At 54.5% G+C, this 22,089-nt stretch overlaps 1 protein-coding gene and 1 pseudogene across 1 annotated transcript; both read right to left on the bottom strand.

Moving 5' to 3' along the window:
* LOC115862114 (trafficking protein particle complex subunit 1 pseudogene) overlaps positions 1 to 20,099 on the bottom strand; it is a 66,456-nt pseudogene extending 46,357 nt beyond the window's left edge.
* A 26-nt stretch (positions 20,100 to 20,125) lies between these two features.
* Positions 20,126 to 21,262, bottom strand: FOXL2 (forkhead box L2). Its single transcript, XM_060297629.1, has one exon. The coding sequence runs from the start codon at positions 21,260 to 21,262 to the stop codon at positions 20,126 to 20,128; it is 1,137 nt and encodes a 378-aa protein (XP_060153612.1).
* Positions 21,263 to 22,089: the final 827 nt, after the last annotated feature.

Raw genomic sequence — 22,089 nt, 5'->3', positions numbered from 1 at the left:
CATCCAGGCCCATCTGCATCCTGCTAAATACCGGTACAGAAGAGGTGCGAGGACCCATCAGACGTGAGGCACAGAGAGCAAGGGCTGTGAGAGCTCGGAGGAGGGAGTGAATGTTCGGACTGGAGCTGTGTCATAGAGCGGTGCTTCTCAAATTTTAATATGCATGTGAATCACTTGGGGCCCTGTTAAAATGTAGATTCTGATTCAAGGTCTTAGAGCAGTAGCTCTCAACCAGGAACAATTTTGCCTCCATCCAGCCCCCCCGCCCCCCCAGGAGACTTCTGGCAGTGTGTGGAGACATTTTGGGTTGTCACACCTGAGGAAGGGGGCTCCTGGCATCTAATAGGTGGAGACCAGGGCTGCTGCTAAACATCCTCCAGCAAACGGGACAGCCCTTCACAGCCAAGTCCTGGTTCAAAATGTCAGTAGTAACGTGGCAGTCTGGAGAGCATGGAACCAAGGGAGGGCATTCTAAGCAGAGGAACTGAAGGAGGAAGAAGTGTCTGGTTGATGGGGGCAGGTCATAGGCAGCCTGGCAGGAGGGGAGCGTGCATGCTGATAGAATCTTAAAACCACAGATGTCCTGGGTTGGAAGAAGGTCCCAAGGTCACCTACAACCTTGCCCCACATGTGCTGCAACTGCTCCCATGAGCCTGATGCAGAGCCTGTTAGAAATGCAGAGCTCAGGCCCCACCCCAGCCCTTCTGAATTAAAATCTGCATTTTTAATAAGACCCAGGTCATTTGCATGCATGTTAAAGTTGGATAAACACTGGCCTATAACAGCCCCTTAGGATGACTAGACCAACCAGTTTGCATTTATGGAGCACACACTGTGTGCTCAGAGTTGAACAAGATAAGGAGCAGACTCATCTGGAGTGGAAGTTCAGCCATAGAACAGCAAAATGAACTCCAAGTGTCAGACCTTCTAATGGGAGGTGCCCAGCCTCACCACCCCACCGCCAGCGCCAGCGCCTTCCCAAAGGGGCCGATCTCAGCAGTCAGTTTCTGTGACAAGTGAACCTGCTCCCTTCCTTGGTCAGCCAGTTGGATCTGGGGTAGCTCATGACGCCAGGGCAGCCACTCCAGATGCTGGCCGGGTCAGCAGCCTCTGAAGTGGCTGTACTGACAGGATGAGCAGCCCCAAACAGAGCCACCTCTCTTGGAGACTGGAATTAGGAGTTTCCAAGAGAGGTTGTTAATTTGCAGTGGGAGTGGTGGTGGGAGGGGCCTCGGTGGCCACCAAATCCAGGAGGGGGCCAGTGGCCTGAGGGAGCACTTGATAAAACAGGGGAAGCAGGAGGATGTGCAAGGGATGCAGGGCGGCCCTGGGAGAGACCAGGCAGTTGAGGAGAAAGACAGGGCCAGACAGCAGAGCAATCTCGGATCCCAACAGCAGTTCAGTCTCAAAGCCATACAGTTGAACCCCTTTTCTTTCCCCAACGTCACTTCATGGTCTAACTAAAACACAATCATTTGACAGTTTACATTTAACTGATTTACTTAAAACTATAGACAGATTTAAAGACAAATAATAGTATTTCAAGTTGGGGGAGGAAATTTTCAAATTGCTTTCACTTTAGCTCACACGCATTAAGTTTTTGGTACATTGCCCTTTAAGATTACCGAGTTAGCTGCCTCTCTAACTGCCCTTTCCCCCTCTCTTCCTTCTTCAGAGAACCCCAATTTTCTTCAGTGATGCAGGTAACTCAAATGCTTCAGAGACCCTGGCCCCTCTCCTGGGCAGACCACAGTTAGTTTGAGCCAGCTATGGTGCTCTCATCTTTTTGTCAGCAAATAGGAACAAGCAGGTGGCTCAGTCCTGGCCCATGAGATGAGTGGGGAGGTGTGCTGAGGGCTTCTGGGAAAGTGGTCCAGATTCCTAAGAAAGGACCTAGAAGAAATGGTTCCTTTTCCCATCGGACATTTAAAAATCTGAATGTGATGCTTGGACTGGGTACAGTCTACAAAGGAGAAAGATGATGAGGGCTCATACCCAAATCTTTGAATGACTAACCAAAGCCAGGAGCCATTAATCTCTGAGTCTTCTCTTTTGTGAGATAATGAAGACCTCATCGTTAAAATTTTTTTTAAAAAAAATCCAAAAGGGGCTTCCCTGGTGGCGCAGTGGTTGAGAGTCCGCCTGCCGATGCAGGGGACGCGGGTTCGTGCCCCGGTCCGGGAGGATCCCACATGCCGCGGAGCGGCTGGGCCCGTGAGCCATGGCTACTGAGCCTGTGCCTCCGGAGCCTGTGCTCTGCAACGGGAGAGGCCACGACGGTGAGAGGCCAGCGTACCGGAAAAAAAAAAAAAAAAAATCCAAAAGCATTGTAATTGATGCAAAGATACAGCAGGTTATTAATTACAACTAGATTAATATAATTCTGAACCAGTAAAGATTTTAGAAGTCATCTATCAATGCGATTCTACTCTAAGTTCATACAGGGGAAGGGGCATGAATGTGAAGTCAGTTTCTATCCCCTGGTTGCTACTTACAAGCTGGGTGACCCCACACAAGTTATTTAATCTTGCTCAGCCTCACTTTCCTCATATAGTAAAAGGAAATAAAATATAGCCTGTGGGAATTCAGTGAGATAATGTTGTATTATGTCTGGCACAGACTAGGCACCCAATAAAAACTAGCTCTTATGATTATTATAGAGATGAAAAGGGTATGGTCTTTGCTTCAATAATGTTAAGCAATAATGTTAATCAAAGAGTATGGAAAAGACAAACCACCATTAAATACAAAGCAAAACCTGACGGATGAAAGGGAGTAAAGTCGTAAGAGTATAGACACACGTGCTATAGGAGTACAGAGGTGAGGAAAGCTTGATGGACAAAAGGGGAGTTGGGATTATAGTTAATTTTTTTTTTTTTTTTTTTTTTGCGGTACGCAGGCCTCTCACTGTTGTGGCCTCTCCCGTTGCGGAGCACAGGCTCCGGATGCGCAGGCTCAGTGGCCATGGCTCACAGGCCCAGCCGCTCCGCGGCATGTGGGATCTTCCCAGACTGGGGCATGAACCCGCGTCCCCTATATCGGCAGGCGGACTTTCAAGCCCTATAGTTAATTTTTATAATGTTATGAATTTTTCAAATTCCCTGCAAAAAAATCCATTGCCTAATCCCATAAAAGTGATTAAGATACAGTACACACGCCTCAACAAATGTTTCCATTTTATAACGGTGAAAAACTTGCGAGCATCCTAAACGGCAGAGTTAAATAAATTAGGCCACATCCACATGGCTGAACCTCACACACTCGTTAAATATTGTGAACTGTGTAGCAAAATGAAAATAATTGCTTTGTTAGTGGTCAGACTTAGGAGGATTATTGGCTTTCCATCCTAATTTAAAGTTGTCGTGATTATTAGAGTATTGTTTGTGCAATAAAAAAAAAATGAAATCAAAGAAAATAAGTGTGAAGTTTGACGGGAACCTGAGGGCCACTTGTTACACTTTGCTCTGGGGGTTGTTGGGATATCTGGCTGTGTTCCCAAGCCCCGGCAGGTCCCCAGCACAGACGTTTCGCCATCCTGGGGAAGCCAGGATGTGGCAGGCACAGCTCCTTGATTTGGCTGGCGTGTGTGGAGACCCCTCCTTCAGTAGGTGGTGGAGAGCCTTCAGCGTCCCCCTTATCTGCAGGGGGCATTAAGTCAGGGGGACTGGGTGTGGCTTTTCTTTCTTAATCTTCTCTTCCTTGATGTTCTATACTGTTTGTAAAATGGATACCAAAGTAGGAGAAAACCAGGTCGGCCTGATTTCCCTGAGCGGCTGTAAAGGGTCTGGGCTCAGGTACTGGGTAAACAGGTAAACTGGAAACATTTTCTTCTCCGGCTAGAAAATCCCTGTGATGCCTTCCTCTTTAGGGGCCGTTTTTGGTAGGCCCAAGCCCTAAATCTGAGCGCTCTTTGAACTTACTTTCACTGAAGAGCTAGGGGCCTGTAAGTGCCCTTTTGGAGGGCGGTGCCTGACCCCCAAGGAGCGCCCTGATGGTGTATTGACAGGCACGGGACAGCCAAGCAGCGGAGGCCAGCTCTTGGGACGGCCAGGGCCGCTCCAGCTTCTCTCTGGGGCCAACTGTAACTGGGGGGGGGGGGGGGGGGAGGGGTGGGTCTCTGGATATCGCGGCGCAGAGGCGGGTCAGCTGCAGTCCCGTCGGCGGGACGGGCTCAGCACGTAATGGGGACCATGCCCGTCCTAATGGGAAGCAGCCGCCGCGCCCCGGCCGGAGAGCCTCCGAGATAAAACGGAAGCGCCGCGAGAGGCGCTTTGATTCCAATACGAAACAAATTATTCCTCCCGGAATGGAACAAAACAAGTCAGAGTGGAGTCTCACGGCCGTCATTCCAATCCGCAAGGCCACTGCCGGCGGCCCCGGGACCTGCCGACCCCGCGAAGCTTCGCAGGCACCGAGCACTGGGGGGCTGCTCGCCCACTGCACTACAGCGGGGAGAGGCGATCCCTGACCCTCGGGGGTCCGAATCCTTTAAGTCATTTGAACACCCTGCTTCTGGGCTGGTTCCCGGTTGAGCCAAAATCACCCCCAGGCCAGTGGTCCTCAGACCTGGTCTAGGGAGTCTCAGAATCTCCTGGAGGCCTTGTTGAAGTGCGCACTGCTGAGCCCCACCCCCAGAATTTCGGATTTGTAGGTGAGATAGGGTGGGGTCTGAGAATTTGCACGTCCCAGGTACTGCTGGTACTGCCGGTCTACGGACAGCACTTTGAGAACCATCTGACAAACATGGCCCTGGCATTCAGAGGGCTGAGTGTCGCAGCAGTCTACAGGGGGTCAATTATCCAGTAACTGCTTAAAAGACCTCTGTCCGAAAGTGAACCAATCAAGTCCCACTCCAAAGCTCAAGGACTGGAATTTCCCAGCAGCCTGTGCAGGTAAGCTGGCGACTGCCAAAGGCCTTTGGAAAAGAACTGGTAACAGCTCTAAGACTCCAGGCAACGCATCTGGGTGATGTTTCTGTTCCAACTTCCCTGGCTCTAGAGAGTCTCCTGGCTCTGTGTCACCCTGCCTGTGCCAGAAGTTCCTGGCAGGGAGTGAGTGGGTGATTGTGTGTGTGTGTGTGTGTGTGTGTGTGGTGTGTGTGTGCATGTGTGTGTTGGGTGGGTGAGTGGTTTGGTACTAGGGAAGACAGGGGCAGTAATTCTTGCTGGGGTGACATCTCTGAGGTCCTGCTTGGCTTCATGGAACCCATTTAGAGATCTAAGAACCTGGAAGAGTTAGACTTACCACGTCTGGAAAGAGTGCCTCCTCTCCCTGCACTCTCTAGAGTAGACCATTGGTTCTCCAACTTGAGGACTTGAATTGCAGTCCCCACCCCCAGAGTTGCTAATTCAGTGGGTTTGAATCATTTGAGAATTTGCATTTCAATAAGGTCCCAGGTGACGCTGATGATCTGGATTCCACACTTTGAAAACCACTACCCTAGGCTTTTTTTGGCATCTCTAAGCCCTTACTGTAGCTGCAAAGTGGTCATGGTGTGTGTGCCCAGCCCCACCCTCTGTACATCCTCCATCAGTCACTGGCCTTTGTGTTGACTGCCTTTCCCAGCTTTCAGAGGCAATTTGGTCTTGCTGTCTGTGCTGTCTGGTTCTTGGGGCAGGGAACAGCTCTCTGCTGATAGCTACCTTCTCCTTCCTGCCATCCCTCACCCTCTAGGTGTGCTTGAGACCTAGCCCTGGGCCAGGCTGGAAAGGGCCTGAGGAAGGGATCCCTTTAATGTGCTCCTTTAGATTCATGCAAGGCCAGGCCTAGAGGGGTCGCTGTTGCACTTCTGCCAGCGACAGGATGTCCTGGACGTGATGCTTTTTTTTTTTTTTCCCTTCTTTGCACATCATAGCTATTTATGAGATACTTGCTGATCGGCTGATTAACTGTTTGGGGAAACTTACCAGGAGGGGAAATAGAATAAAATGAAGATTCTCCTCAAGCCTGCCATGGACTAGGACAAAGTTTTGATAGGCGTTTGCCAGCTTGGCTAAGGAGGCAGGGTCTCTCCTCTTCGGTCTCCTGTGTCAGAGGCCCCTGGGTGGGAACCTTGAAGCACCAGCCTGGAGTGGGAGCCAGCAAGGTCAGCGTGCTTCAGTGCTGGGAGCTTTGGGACTGTCTCAGCAAGCTGGAGACCGAGGAAAAGAAGGGGCAGGTGGTCCTTCGTGGGCTGGGGTCAACCAAAGCCACAGGGAGGCATCCTTTGTTTTTAGTAGCTCAGCGTCTCCAGAAAAGGCAAGTTTCTTTAGGAATGTAAATGAACATTTACACCAGGAGGTTTAGAAAACGTCAAATGTGAATAATCATGGCATTTAACATTGGGATTAGGATGTCAGTCTCCAATTAAGATGAAAATAAGCCATGTGCAACCCATTAGGTTTTCCAACTTTTTCTTTTAATTGGTTGTACTTTGACACTGCATGTTTAGGAAATGGCTAAATTTGCTCTAGGTTCCCTGTTTAGTTATTGCTATTGTATGTTGGGATCACCAGGGTTGCTTTGAAAAATCCTGATGCCCTGGTTATACCCCATATATGGAACCTGGACACAATAGTTTTTGAGGATCCCTGGGTGATTTTTGGAGTGCAGCTAGTATCATGAACCCCTGAGCCACGGATTGAGTGGTTGAAGGGGCCATTCTGAAGCAAATCAGACTTTTGGGGTGTCTGCTTAGCCTTCAATGAGTGCCACGACTGCTCTCTCCCCGCAGGAAGGAACCGTCAGAAACTACTACAAGACCCTCCCCATCACCAACAGCTCCAGTTGACAAGACCCAACCCGGGTGGGTCAGTTTCTCTCTCAGAGGAAAATGGAATTGGGACTCAGAGATTTGAGCTATAACTGGGCTCTTCCCTGGAACAGAGCAGAGGAGAGGCCTGGTCAGAGCAGCAAGAAAAGTTGATCTGGGGCTTCCTTGGTGGTGCAGTGGTTAAGAATCAGCCTGCCAGTGCAGGGGTCACAGGTTTCAGCCCTGGTCCAGGAAGATCCCACATGCCATGGAGCAACTAAGCCCGTGCACCACAACTACTGAGCCTGTGCTCTAGAGCCCGTGAGCCACAACTACTGAGCCCGTGAGCCACAACTACTGAGGCTACATGCCACAACTACTGAAGCCCACGCACCTAGAGCCCGTGCTCTGCAACAAGAGAAGCCACTGCAATGAGAAGCCCGCACACTGCACTGAAGAGTAGCCCCCGCTCGCCGCAACTAGAGAAAGCCTGCCCGCAGCAACAAAGACCCAACACAGCCAAAAATAAATTTAAAAAAGATTGACAAAGTGAAAAATATATATATATTAAAAAGAAAAAAGTTCGTCTGCAGAGAGAAGCTACCTCTGTTCCTGCCATCACCTCAGCCCCTGTTGTCCCAGTCCTTCAGGAAGTGTGGCTGCCACCCTGCCAGGAGCACCAGAGGTCACCCACAAATCCTTATAACAATCTCCCCCTGCCCCTACTGTTTGGCTTAAGCCAGCTCTAGTGGGTTTACATTACTTGTGACCGAAGAGGCCTGACACATGCAAAGGCAACAGTACAACAAAAGCACACAAAAACAAGCGTGTATTCACCACCCCACACAGACACACATACACTCATACACACATCCGGTGTTTGAACCAGGCTTTTTGTAACTCCATGTGGTCCCAATGGAAGACTCTTTGGAATCTGTATTTTCCGGAGTCCACTTGGAGAAACCTCAGCTTTCAATTCAATTGGGAACAGCAGTGGTTCCCTAATGTGCCTCCATGAGCTTCATCAGAATCACCTGGAGGAACTGACTTACAGATACACATACAAGGATTGCCAAGCACTAGCCCCAGAGAGGCAAAAGCTATCCAGTATGAAGAGGATCATGAAATCCACACTTTAAAAACTTTCTTTGTGAGACTTTTTTTTGGGGGGCCACACCATGTTAACTCCCTGACCAGGGATCAAACCTGTGCCCCCTGCATTGGGAGCACGGAATCTTAACCACTGGACCACCAGGGAAGTCCTCTCTCTGAGATTTTGATGTGCATTTGAGTCTACTGGGATCAGGCTGGCTGAATTAGTGTAACTTATGAAATTCCCCTTTAGCCTCTTTTCTAGTTGGAGGTGGTGTCCCCCCATCATGTCTGGGAGATGGATTCTTTTTTTTTTTGGCTGCCCCGTGTAGCATGTAGGATCTTAGTTCCCACGCCCCCTGCATTGGAAGCGTGGAGTCTCAACCACTGGACCACCAGGGAAGTCCCTGGGAGATGGATTTTGAAGGCATTTTGTTCGAGAGATGGATAAGAGCCTAGTCTGTGGACATATACAAAAGAGCCCCGTGAAGTTCAGGCTTGTTGAACTGGTCAAATAAATTAGATCATTTACTTTGCCTATAGACTCAACTCCTCCCCATCCAACCCCCACCCCCAAAAAAGTGTTTGTAGTGTGTGTGAGTAAAGCAGCAAATGTACTTTTTATTTTAGAAACAAAAATATCATTTCTGACCCAACAATAGCCGGATCCCTGTGAATGAAGGGTTTGCATATTTTCCTGTTTTAACGGTTCTAGTATAAACAACCCAAGCCCAGGCCTGATTGTCAGTAGGTCCTGAGCAGCCCAACCAGAGTGCTGGAAATGACTCCTTCAGCCCTGAGAACCTGGACCCGGCATAGTGCCAGGATTCAGGCTTGTGTTTAACAGTAGCAATGGGGTCAGGAGTTGAGGGAGAGGGCAACTGCAGTGATCCCCAAGACCATAGCTAATGCCAGAAGCAATAGCAATAGCAGCTGCAGAGGCAGTAGGAGCAGTAGTTACCATGTATTGAGAATTTCTTTGTTCAGGCACTAGGCTAAGTGATGTAATAATACTGAATACTTTAAAAAGGCTCAGTGTGATAAAAGCTGAATACTTTAAAAAGGCTCAGTGTGATAGCATTATTATTCCAAGTTTTAGAATGAGGTTCAGAGACGTTGAGCAGCTTTTCCGAGGTCACACAGCCTCTGAGGGAAGATCCAGGATCCAAATAAATGCATGTTTGACTCCTATTACAAGATACTGCATGCAGAAACCCAGGCTGCAGATACCATCTTGAGTGCCAGCTGGGGATACAGGGCTTGGTCCTAGAGGCAGGCCAGGGCAGCTCTTCAGGCACGTTGCTGGTCCCTGCTCTCTTTCAGGACATTTCTTCCAGCACCCCAGCTCCACTGGTCTCCAGCAAAAAGAAATAATAGCTGTCAGCAGAGTCTGGAAGGCCCTCTCCCAGCTCAAGGCAATTCCCAATTTCTGGGTGGATCCTTTGTGCCCTGAGAGTGGGACCACAACACTCCTTTTTGGGCCAGCAAGGGACTCAAGATTTTTTGATCAACTACTGATTCCATATTTAATGACCAGGAGAGTGTGATTCCTAGACCTGAAACAAAGCTGATTAGTAGGCTCCCCTGGTGGCGCAGTGGTTGAGAGTCCGCCTGCAGATGCAGGGGACACGGGTTTGTGCCCCGGTCCGGGAAGATCCCCCATGCCGTGGAGCGGCTGGGCACGTGAGCCATGGCCGCTGGGCCTGCACGTCCGGAGCCTCTGCTCTGCAACGGGAGAGGCCACAACAGGGAGAGGCCCGCATACCGCAAAAAAAAAAAAATATGATTAGTGCTTTTATATTAAAAAATTATGGCTCACCTATATGATGAATTATTAAGCAGTCATTCCAAATCATCTTTCAAAGAATCAGATATGGAGAAACCCCCATAGTGGGAGGTTAAAAGAAGCAGGATACAAAATGGCAAATTCTATATAAAATATATTCTTGTAATTGTGGAAATTAGACTTATTAAAATAGATAAATAAAAGATCAGAGGAAAGGCACCAAAATGTTCACCGTGGTTACCTCATGGAGGAAGGGTGGGATCACCTGTAATTTTTGTTTTCTTTTCTCAATTTTCTATTTTCTCAATTTTCTTCAATTTGAATTATCTTTGTAAATAAGAGGAAAAGGGAAAACGTGCAAAGTCCTAATATGTAGCACTGGAAGGGCACAGGTATGATTACTGAATAATTTGTATCCCACCTTGGATTCCAGCAGGCGGAAGCATCTTCTCCCCTCATGGCCCAAGACTTGTTTCAAGAGTGACGACGGAGGCGCGGTCGCCACTAGGCCGACTCTGAGCGAGTGTGCCGTGCGGGTCGGGAACTGTGCGGGTCGGGAACCGGTCCTTTCGGATCCTTGGGGCTCCCTTAATTTGGTTGAGGAGACAAGTGCTCCGCAAGAAATAGAGGCAGCCAAGCGACAAGGAGACTATGTAGTGGAGTTGTAAGTCGAACGGAGTGGGAGGGCAGGGTTTTCTGGGTCTTGACCCAGGGGTGCTAGTGCCATGGTGCTGAAAATAAAGGGGCCTGAGCACAGACTGGGGTTCTCCTCGGGTTCTCCAGAGTCCGCCAAATGGCCTGCCGTGACGTGACCGGTGGACGCCAGCGGGTTGCGGCTTCCCACCCTTCCCCCGCTTCCCCCGAGGGACGGTGATCCGGGCGGAAGCCCCAGAGCAGCTGGACTGCCAGAGCAGAGCTTCGGCTTTCTGAGCAGCCCCTGGTTGGAGCACCCGGAGTCCGGGGCCGGCGGGGAGCAGGGACCAGAAACAGAGATATCAGAGGGTATCGGCAGTGGTTGAAGGCGCGTCGGCCACTCCCGGGATCCAGTAAGAGTGGTGTTAGCCTCTCTGCGCTGTGGGGTAGCCTTGCCTTGCGCGAGCCCCTCTCGTGGGCTCAGCGCCTGGGCCGCTGAGGGAGTCTGCGATGATGTCGCTTAATGCCAGCAGAGGGCAGCCTGGAGGCAGCGAGGCCGCAAGACGACCTCGCCGTGCCGCGGGCTCCCTTCCAGTGCCCTTGCTCGGCGGGATGGGGGCGGCCTTGGAGCCCGGGGACCAGCGACCTCAGTCTGCGGGAGCCGGGCGCCGAGACCCAAGGGCACCCGGCGAGATGTGGTCAGGCTGCAGCCCTCGGGCAACCTTAGTCTCCGAGTGCGAAGGCTTGGGGCGGGGAAGCGGCGGGGGGGCGGCGGGGGGGAAACCAAATGCCCCAGGAGAAAAAGCACGAAGCAAAGCCCAACACACAGGGAATATATATATAAGAAACAGGTTCCAAGCGTGTAGGAACCTTTTTAAATTATGTTGGTGAGAGCTAGAATAGTTTTCGCGTCCTTGGCGAGGGAAGTCGGAGGCTAAGAGCCGGATGTCTCGAGCCGCGCGCAGGAGACGTGGCGCAAGGAAGGACCTGGCGATCCCGGCTGGGGGCATCGGAGCCGCGGTCTAGGGATCCAGACTCAGCTAATTGGGGATTCCAACCCCGACCCTGGTCACTTCCCGGCTGTTGAATTTGGGGCAACTTACTGTACCTCTCTTGCCTCTGACTAATCACTTCTGTAAAATGGGCATGGTGAGCTCCGGCTCTTGCAGGGTCATTAGAGATTCAAGACAGCAGAATTCGTTCGTCACTGCTTCTGCTCTGGCACAACTCAGGGCTCCTGGTTTTGCGGCTGGGGTGAAAGGATCGCGCATTTGCCTGTCGTGGCTGCCTTGGGGATGCAGGCCAGCCAGACTTTTGGGACCCAGCTGCGCGTGGGCGGTCACGGCCCTGGACTCTTAGGGTTCTCTTTCGCGGCAGTCCGGCGAGCCCCGAGCTCCCCTGCTCTGGGCACCAGGGTCACCGAGCTCTAGCAGTGCGCACTTTATCAGCGAACGAATTGAGACTAGACACCCGGCGCGGTGGGTTTCCCGGGAAGCCTGGCGAAAGGCCAAGGCCCGCCGGGCCTGGAGGTAGCTTAGGGCGGTAAACGGGCCAACCTCGGAGCGCGTCTAGCAAACACATCCACGTTCAACAGCGGGCGAGGTCTTTGGCTGGCCCCGCTCTCTCACAGTCTGCATGCAAACGGGCACCCATTAACTTGTCTTGGCTCGTTTCCCCACTTAAAATTCGAAAGGACAGTATCTCCAGGGTAGCTGTAAAAATCGTGATTAGAAACTGTAAAGGCCTATGTAAATATGAGGCATAATTACTACTCACGAGCAGCCGGCTCCATCAGCGTCTGCGCAGCGCGCGAACAGGGCAGATGCAAGAACAGAGTTCAAACGTGTGCACAGGTGTATCACGCGTGTGTAAATGTGTCTGCCTGTCTTTCTAGACTGATAACAGATGCACACACGTATGCGTGTACACGCACACGGATACGGGCTACCCTCGTGCAGAGGTGTCTAGGCACACTGCGCACGCGGACGCGACTGTTGGTGCCTGGAGGCAGAATGTGCACGCTGCTCAGCCGACCCGTTTCTCTCCAACTGAGTCAGTGCCACCTGGGGAAGTAGGATCTCAGGTGCCGCTCCAGGGTGCGGCAAAGCCCGGATCCGGTCAGCGCCTCGGCGCCGCCAGGCTCCTTTATCTCTCATCTGATGGCCGGTGGGCAGCTCCAGTTTCAGTGGAGACCAAGATCCCCGAGTCAGCGGGTGGGGGCCAGGGGCGAGAGAGGAAGAGGTGGAGGGCGCTCCCGGCACGCGAGGCTGCAGGGCCTCACTTCCCTGGTCTGTCGCCTTTCCTTTTCCTCCCCAGGTCGCGTCCCCATGGAAGATAAAAGAGGGGCCCGGATCTTCCAGTAGGCTCAGGGAGAACGGCCCGGGCCCCTACCCCCACAAGCCATCATGAAGGGAAGGGAACCGAGGATTCGCCCTCAGCTTGGGAAAATGTGCGGCTGCAGCGCCGGCTGGGGGCCCCAGCGCACAACCTTGTTGGTGTACGCGGGAGGCGCGCAGCCTGACTGCTGAAGATCCCTCCATCTCCGCACGCGCAGGTCGCCGGGCTCGTCTTCCCCGTCTTTCTTCGGAAGAAGTCTGAGCTGCGCAGCACTCTCATCACCTGCGTGTGTCTGCGGAGAAACGGACCCTACGCGTACCCCGGGGTCTCCACACCGCCGTGCAAAGGCAACAGCACGGAGGCTTGAGCTCCGCGGCGACGCGCGTTTCTAAATCACAAAAAGCGGTAGGATAGGGTCACAAACGCTCTCCTGCCACCTCCGCAGACCCGTTCGGCCGACAGGAGGGCGTTACGCCGAAAATTTGAGGCCAAGAGCTGGAGGGGTCTCCAGGGCCGCGAGAAGGCACAGAGGCGCAGCGGCGAAGTCACGGCACGGGTTCGGATCCTGTTGGCCAACCGAGCCCAGCGGCCGCAAACGCCAGAGACGCATCAGAAGTTGCTCACGATTCCACTCTAGAGGACCAAATCAGGCGACGTCCGTCCCGGGGGTGGGAGGTTGGGGGAGACGGCGGGCATGGCCCCTCACCCCTCCTGGAGTCTTTAAATAGGAAAACGTAACGCTGGTGGGGACTGGGTCCAGGGAACTTAGTGGCAGAAGACTCAGGGCAAGTCGAGAAACGCGGATCCGTGCCTCAGTTGGGCCTGGGGCTGGGGGAGCAGCCTCTGGCTGGGTAGCCCCGTTCCGGCAAGGCCGGCCTGTTGGAAGCGGCCAATGGACAGCCCCGCTGCCCCCTCCCTCGGGATTCCACAGGGCTCTGACCCGGCCTTTATCTTGGCGCGGTCAGCAGTCATGGGGGCTTCAGGAAAGAAGACAAAGGCCCGATGTCACTGCGGGCGGGGGCTCGGTTTCCTGACTCTGCTCACACTCACAGCCTTTGGGACTTGTTGGGGGTAGATTTTTAAAAATATGTGTCGAATTTCCTTCTTTCTCCCTAGAAACAAACAAAAAAAAAGCAAAAAGCACATTCACCTTCCCTCCTCATCCATAGGGATTGAAGTTTCCCGGGATCCTGTCCTTTCCTTTGCTTCGCCTGCCTAAAGAAAACTTTCCGTGGAGAATCCAGAAAAGGTTTTATTTTATTCAGCTTGATAGTGCTATTACTAAGGACAACGAGGTCAGGTTGAGCTCCCAACGCGGAGAAGCGGAGTCAGTCTCCCGGCGTGGGGGGGGGGCTCGGGCGGCCAATGCTCGGTGCGCTCCGCCACCTCCGGGGACGGTCTGCGCTTCCCCTGCTCGCCCTGCTGTCCGGAGCACCCTGAGCTCAGACGGGCCCAGTCGTTCTCACCGAAGTTTTAGAGCCGCCAGGAGGCACCGGGTCCGCGCCTGGGGATCCGCGCTTGCAGCGCCGTCACCAGGCCCGCGGACTGGAGGCTCTGGCGCCCGGGCCCGGCTGTGCGGAGCCACGGCCCCATGCGGTCTCCGCTGTCACCCGCGGGCTGCGCCTCTGCCCGCCGCAGCTCGGCCAACCCGTTTCCTGCGTTTACCCCTTAGGTTTCCCGTTTCTCCACAAAGACCGGGGAGAGCCTCTCCCACAAGCTGACCTCCGCCACCTCCCACCTCAGGGCTACCTACTGCTTTTCTGAAAAAGGGGGAAAAAGTTCTAACAGCCCCGCGTTCCAGAGGGAGGCACCTGAGGGCGTGGGGGCGTCGGCCCAAGAGCTTGAGAGTGGCGGCTGCTGCTGGTCCCAAGCGCCTGAGTCGGTGTCACTTCGCAGGTCAGTGGGCCTTTCTCAGGGAAAACCTCATGTATTGGTGAAGACTGGCTTAGGAGAAGCGAGAGGGCCGTCGGAGGAGCTCCGGACCAGGCTCTCCGTCTGTGCCCCCACGAATCGGGTATTCCCAGCAACAGAACGTGCCTCACCCCCAGGGTCAAGGGGCTGAGGTAGGGTGGATGCAATCGCCCGAGCCCGGACGGCCAAGGCGATCAGTGGCCTGGGCTCTTGGGCCGTGCAGGGGTGGCCACAGCCGCTGCATTTGGATGTCATACCCTACGGAGTTACTGCCAAAGGCTTTTCCTTTCTTCCTCTTTCCCTCCTTTCCCCATTCTCCCCCTTCTCTTCATCCCTCCCTCCCTCCCTCCCTTCTTTCTTACTTTCCTCTTTCAATAGGGGAAGGAAAACCATATTGACTATCTATTATAAACTGGGCATTTTGACATGAGAACATTTAATTATTTTAATAACCCTGGCGAGGTATATGTAATTCTGTTTTACAGAGGAGAAAACTGAAATTCAGAAGGGTTTTTTTTTCCCCCAAGGTCCCACAGTTATTAAAGGAGGTCACCAGCCTCCACACTAGTCCTTCCAGGCTGAACAGTCCCTGTCCTTGCCCCCTCCTGCACAAACCATCTCCCTGGGGTGACATGGTCCCAGAACAAGTTTGTGAGAGCTTACCACCGAGGAGGGAGCAGCAAACAGCTGGCATAGCAGATGTTTCCAGAGTAAAATCCGCCCACAGCTCAGACCCAGCCCTGTGCTTCCTTCTCCTCTGGATGGCTCCCCCTTCACCCACTAAGCTCCCCTACATCGAACATCAGTTGGCAGGTGGGTAGCTGGGTTCGGTACTCTCAGGTCTCTCCTTAAAATTTCTGAGGCTGTTTGACCGACAGACAGCTGGGTGACCTCTGTCTGGCTCCTTCTCTTCTCAGGACCCCAAACAAGATTTGGGGTTCCTGGGGCCCAGACACTCTTGTGACAGAATGGAGCCCTCTCTCCAGAAAGCAGAAAGCCAATCAGATCACTTGGTTTCAAGAATCCTTCAGAAGTGAAGTGAAGAATCTTTCACTTCTGGTTGTGGTTCTGGGGCATGAAGGTCGCTCCCAACCACTCCAGGCCTCCGGTCCCCACCACAGAGGAGAGGTGTGGGCTCCTGGGCCCATCCCTTCATACAGGTTCCACAGGCTACTCCCAGAAGCAGGGGCTGCCCTCCAGAGGCAGCGGGACTGACAAGGCATAGTCACCGCTGGCTTATCTCCACAGAGTGGGAGCATCGCAGGAAACCTCAGCCTGACCAAGCCGCTCTTCCTGGAGCCTGACCCACTCCTGGAGACCAGGAGCCTGGCTCAGCGGTTCTGGTGCACCAGACCTCCATTAAGGGAAGAGTTTATTCATGGGCCGATTGTCTTGGGTCTGACCCAGTTTCCTGGCCCATCCTCTCCTGCCCATCTGGCTGCAAGAAGCCCTGGTCCACCCCTGGTTTCCACCCACCACCAGGGGGCTCTTCCCAGCCTGGAGCTCCAGCCTTGGCTAGCGAGAGGCCCAGGCAAGGGCAGAAGGACACCTAACCTCAGGCGAAAGGTCTTGGGCTTCCTGCCTGCCCAAAGCCAGGAGGGAGAGCAGTGAACGCTTTACTTAGGCAAGGGGGAAACAGGCCCAGAACACCCTCTGGAGTTGGGTGCAGAGCCATCCCAGAGAACCTCCTAGGTCCCCATTTTACAGTCCCTTGGTGCATGTACTGCACTGGCAAAGATTTCTCCCAGGTCCCCCTGCGAACTGGACACTCTCCCCCACCAGAACCCAAGTACTCTGGCTGGGCAGTTCTAGGGGGTGGGGATGACCAAGAATTTGTGTGTAAACGTGAGGAGAGGGGCTCATCTTGTCAGTGCTGAGTGTGAGGATGTTTACATGCAACCAAGTGCGCACATACTCCTCATTCAACGCCATGTGTAGCAACTCATTACCCAGGACATGCAGAAATTGGCAACGTATTTATATCAAGCTATTTACGTTGTATTTACAATACACTCTGGCAAACATATATACATATACCCACATGGTCTGGCCATCTAGACCAGACTGTATATGCTAACGCATAATTGCTACATATCAGGAACTCTCTTAAATACTTTTGTCCTTGCTTAGGGAATTCCTTAAATCATCTTCTCTAACAGAAACTCAAAAGTGCAAAGAGGGAGAGGAAAGAAAGGAAATGAAAGATGAAGAAAATCAACCATTGCCCCGAACTTGTAACACTGGGGGGAAATGACCAAACTGTAGAGATTTGGAGAACCTCCTGGGGCTGGAATTAGAGACAGATGTCTTTCTGCGGGCATCCATGGGGAAGTGGGGTATGACTTGGCTCCCTTCTCTCAACTCCTCTAATCCCTGTGTAGACCAGGAATCCCTCCCCGATTCCTCCATCTCATCCTCCGAACTGGGTGAGGCTACTGCTCTTTCCCCAGTCGTGGGTGCCTCTCGCCTTTCAGTTCTTGGGGGACAGAGAAAGGCTCTGTCCTTCAGCGCTGGCCTAGGCCAACTTCCCCACCTCACTGGAGGCTCTGCCCAGAAGACTTCCCTTCTCTTCTTTCTCTGCTTGGAATAGCAGTTGTGGGGTGCTGAGAGCCAGCCTTGGAACAGAGAGCCTCGACCAGCTGAAGCAAAGGCTCTGTATGTATTCTGTTTTCATTCAACAAACCAAAATTATATACCCAGAACATAACTGCATATGTTACCAATGACTTATGAATGCAACACACGCTGTGGTCCCAGTAACCATTCTCTGAATATTAGCCATATGATTATTACAATGCCTAAAATATATGCCCTCTCTGCGGGTGAATGACAGATATACACACCTCTCTCCCTGTCACCGGGACATGACTTACACTGTACACACACATTTGCAGCAGGCATAGACTACACAACTACCAATGAGATACACGTTCACATCACAGAAAGCACGGGCAAGCACGCAGCCATCTACTTTCTTTTCCCCACCTCACCTTAGTCAGCCAGACAAAGGTGCGACAGGTTGCCAGAAGCACCCAGACACCAAGCCTGACCAGCCTCTTGGGTTTCTCACCTGCCGGGGCTGAAGCTCATCTGCAGCCCGCTCTGGTTCCCCTGGCCCTGGCAGGCTCCAGTCCCGGTCTCGGGGTGATGCTCCTCAGAACCCGCACGGCTTCAATCTCCACCTTCCAGCCTCCCCGGGATGCCCGAGGAAGAAGTGGGATTTCTGAGCCTGAGCCACTTCCCCTTGGGGCCAACCACACATAACAGGGCTCCCACTCTAACATTGCCGAGGCGTAACCACCAGTATAGGCTGAAGTGGGAGGCCTGCAGGCTCATTCCTTGCCGCGGGCAGCTCCTCCGGGCTTACTGGTCGGCCTGGACCTGTGGCCACTGCTGTACAGGCTGGGTGGGGGGCAGTGAGCAACACGTGGCTGGGAGCGGGGTCCAGCTCAAGCTGCGCCGCCGCAGTGGCAGCAAGAGTTGGTTGATACTTGTCATCCCACCGAACGACTGAAAGCTGACCACCTCTAATCCTCCTCTCAGCCCCGGCCTGTAATCCGGTCGAACTCCCGTGTGCCTGCGCGGAAGCACCAGTCTGAATTCGTTATTCGAAGAGTCTCATTAAAGAAAAAGAGAGAGAAAAGATTACATTTCGCGGAAGCACCAGTCTGAATTCGTTATTCGAAGAGTCTCATTAAAGAAAAAGAGAGAGAAAAGATTACATTTCTACAGCCAGGCCGTATGTTCACCTATCTCTGATATTGCCAAATCTCTTACACATATCTCAAGGTAAATGAATTCTGACCATTAAAAATAAGGCAATCAGTCACTCGTTACGTTTGTACAGAGGTTTTCAGCTTACAGAGCATTTCCGCAACCAGGATTTTATCTATTTGGAATAAACTCTTCTGGCTGTTAGATTTAACTGGAAAAATTGAAAAGCATGAAGACAATATAATAAAAACACAGCCCATACACCCAGTACGGCTGTGGAGGAGGTAAAGTTCAAACTTGCATGGATGCAAAAATAGAACAAATCCTACGTACAGTCACGCCTTGTGAAAGAACCACGGCAAATAATGTCTCTGCGATGACGTGAAACAGCCTCAACAGATCAGCGATGACACAGAAAACAAACAATCCCCGGGAAAACAGAGCAGCAGCGACAACCACAAAGGCCCCCCACTCCGGCTGCCCTCAACCCTTGTTTATCTGAAAAAGGGTAACTTTTTGCTGAAAATCTCCCTCTTTTAACTAGCTGCTGAACAAACTTAGACGCGACGTAAATAATATAAGTCCGTGTGAAAAGAAAGAACAAAAAAATTTATTCGGGAATCGACAAGACAAAACAACAACAAACGAACAACAAAAGTGCTCTAGTTCTTTCTAGAAAAATTTGGTCCTCCAAACGACACACTACAGAACAACCAGGTCTAGAGTTTTGGGCCAGCAGGCTCGGGGCCACAAGCCCGCCTGGTCCGACTGCTGCCGGGTTTCACATTTCTCCTGCCCAAGGTGGGAGAAGCAAGACGTTTGAAAAACAAAAATCAGGGAGGGGATGAGTTGTCCCTGCAGCTTCCGCCAGGCAGGCAGTGATCTCCCGGCGCTCGGGGGTTTGCATCGGAAGATAGGGGAAATTTTCTGATATTTTTTTAAAAGATAGGTTGAGGGGGGAAATCCTCTAGTTTGCAGAGGAAACCGTCTGTTACTGGGCATATTCTCCTACCTCTGTGAACACAGCTTTTTGAAGGGCCGACAGGAATTCTACTTCAAATCTCCAGTAGAGAAGATTTTCATGTTTTGCTTTAGCAAACTCCAAGGCCACAATACTTCGCCGGTTTTCCGGTGAGATTTTTCTTTTAAAAAATATATTTTTTGATATCATCTAAAATAGCCCTCCCCATCTTTTTAGCAAAACATTAGCCAGCCGCCCGGGCCTGAAGGGGCCCGAAGCGCCGGGATGGAGAGCGGGAGAAACGCAGCCTCTCTCCGAGCCCGGATGCGGTGTAAACCCGGGCGCAGGCGGCCGAGTGAGGCGGCCCCGGCTCCCTGCTCCGGCCCAACCCCCGCCCGGCCCAGTGGGCCCCAGCAAGGGGCTTCTGAACAGCTCCAAGAGGGTACGCGGAGCAAATACACTTTCGTCCCTTTCTCGGTCGGCACGGGTCTCGTTGCCCGCCCAGGCCGGCGCTTCTAGCCAAGGATGGCGCGGCAGCCGGACGGAGAGAGCCGAGCGCGAGCGCACCGACCTGTGAGAGAAGGCCAGGAGGTCTGCGCCGCCGACGCCCGGCTGCACCTCGGCCCCGGGCACTTCCTCTCCGCCGTGAATTTTGGCAACCGGTGTCCAGCCTGGACGCTGGGGCGCCCGGAGAAGACTAGGCCTGTAGAAAACGCGTGGAGAGGCGGCCTGTAGGCCGGAGGAGCGAAAGGGCATAGAGGGCAGGGAGGCGAGCACAGGAGGAGAAGCGGAGACAAAGAGGAGCGAGGGGAGCCGAGGGGAGCGCGGAGGCGCAGAGGGGCCGTGGGCGCTGGCTCAGGGGGCGGCCCCAGCGGGCGCACGGTCTGGCTGGCGGCGGTGGCTGCGTCCAAGGCCGGCGTCGCGCGTTCCTGCATCCTCGCAGCCGGCGGGCCCTGGCCTTTCAGAGATCGAGGCGCGAGTGCAGCGCGCCGGTCTTGCTGTCGTGGTCCCAGTAAGAGCAATGCATCATGGCGAGCTCGGGCTGCCGGGCGCAGGCGAACTGCAGGCCGGGTGCGTTGGTGGGCGCGGGCGCCGGGGGCGCGGCAGTAGCCGGGCTGGCGGGGCTGAGCTGGCCGGGGGGCGGTGCGGCGGCCCCGTGGTGCGGCGGGGCCGGCGGGGGTGCGGCAGCCGCGTGCAGATGGTGTGCGTGCGGGTGTGAGTGGGGGTGAGGCGGCGGCGGCGGGGGCGCGGCGGGCGGGCCTCCCAGGCCGTTGTACGAGTTCACTACGCCGGGAGGCAGCGCCATGCTCTGCACGCGTGAGTACGGCCCATACGAGGCAGCCGGGCCCGCCAGCCCCTTGACCACAGCGGCCGCGCCTGGGCTGCCCGGGCCTGCGGCCGCCGCTGCTGCGGCCGCCGCCGCAGCGGCCGCCGCCATCTGGCACGAGGCGTAGGGCATGGGCGAGGGCGGCTGCGGTAGCGGCCACGAGTTGTTGAGGAAGCCGGACTGCAGGTACTTGGGGGGCGCCAGGTAGCCGTAGCCGTCGGTTCCCGCTCCTGCCACGCCGCAGCCACCCGCGGCACCTCCGGCCCCAAAGAGCCCCTTGCCCGGCTGGAAATGCGCGGGTGGCGGCCTGAAGGGTCGTTTCATGCGGCGGCGGCGCCGGTAGTTGCCCTTCTCGAACATGTCCTCGCAGGCCGGGTCCAGCGTCCAGTAGTTGCCCTTGCGCTCGCCGCCGCCCTCGCGCGGCACCTTGATGAAGCACTCGTTGAGGCTGAGGTTGTGGCGGATGCTATTCTGCCAGCCCTTCTTGTTCTTCTCGTAGAACGGGAACTTGGCGATAATGTACTGGTAGATGCCGGACAGCGTGAGCCTCTTCTCGGCGCTCTCACGGATCGCCATGGCGATGAGCGCCACGTACGAGTATGGGGGCTTCTGCGCCGGGTCCGGTTTCTCTGGGGCTGTCCCGGCGCCGCCGCCGCCACCCTTGCCCGGGCTCGGCGGCGGCGGCGCCTCGGGCTCCTTGGCTGCGCGGCCGGTCTCCGGGGCCAGCAGGGCCCCCGCGGCGTCCTCGGGCTCGGGATAGCTAGCCATCATGACAAAGCCGGCACGCCGCGGCCGGGTAGTCCCTGCTCTTTTCCGCTGGCGCTGGCGCGGCAAAGAGTCCCGGCGCACAAGTCCGCTCACGGCCGAGTCTCAAACTTCTGGAGACTGCGGATGCCGCCCGCGCTCTCGCTGGCGGCCTCTCGCGCCTCTCTCTTCTTTCCCTTCCCCTAGGGAGAGGTCGGCGGGAGTGGAACTCAGCCTCTGGCCATGGGCAGTCCGCCCAACAGAGAGGGGCTCCGGCTCCGCCGCCCCTCCCCGCCCAGGCCAGTCCCCGCCTCGGTGGGTTTTCTTTTCTGCGCTCTTCCCCTCCCCCCACCCTCCGGTTTCCCGAGGCAAGACCCGCGTCTCTGGCGGAGCTGCCTCCTGGAGTCCCTAGTGCGCCAGGAGCCTCGCTCTGTTCTGATTCGTATGGGCTCCGCCGAGTTCCGCTTGCGTCAGGCGCCTTCGCCCCTATAGCGGGGCGGCCAGCAGCGCATGGGAGAGTTCATCTCCAAGTCACTTTTTGTAAACGCCCCGCACAGCCCGGACCAGCCTGCCCCCTCCCAGCGAGCTTAGGGGGCCCGGCGGACAGCCGCGCTCACGCTCTCACAAGCCCTTGAATCTGCCGGTGCTCGCTCTGCGGACTGGGCCGGGAGATGCCGAGGGCCTCGGCGGGGTCCGTCCGCATTTGGCCCGTGCCCTGGGAGCTCGGGCCCTAGCGGGGAGAGGCGCGCCAAGCCTCCTCGCAGCTTCCAGGTGAAAGAAAACGACTCCTTCGCTCTGCCCTTCGCTGCTGGCTGGGGGCTAAACTTCTAGCTCCGGTCCGGGGGAGGGGCGGG

The sequence above is a fragment of the Globicephala melas genome, chromosome 4 (assembly GCF_963455315.2).
Source record: "Globicephala melas chromosome 4, mGloMel1.2, whole genome shotgun sequence".
Taxonomy (NCBI): domain Eukaryota; kingdom Metazoa; phylum Chordata; class Mammalia; order Artiodactyla; family Delphinidae; genus Globicephala; species Globicephala melas.
The sequence above is the reverse complement of the archived record's forward strand: the minus strand, read 5'-3'. Positions and strand labels throughout refer to the sequence as shown.

Excerpts from the sequence above, each read along its gene's own strand:
- FOXL2 (XM_060297629.1), bottom strand. The coding sequence starts at position 21,262 with ATGATGGCTAGCTATCCCGAGCCCGAGGACGCCGCGGGGGCCCTGCTG.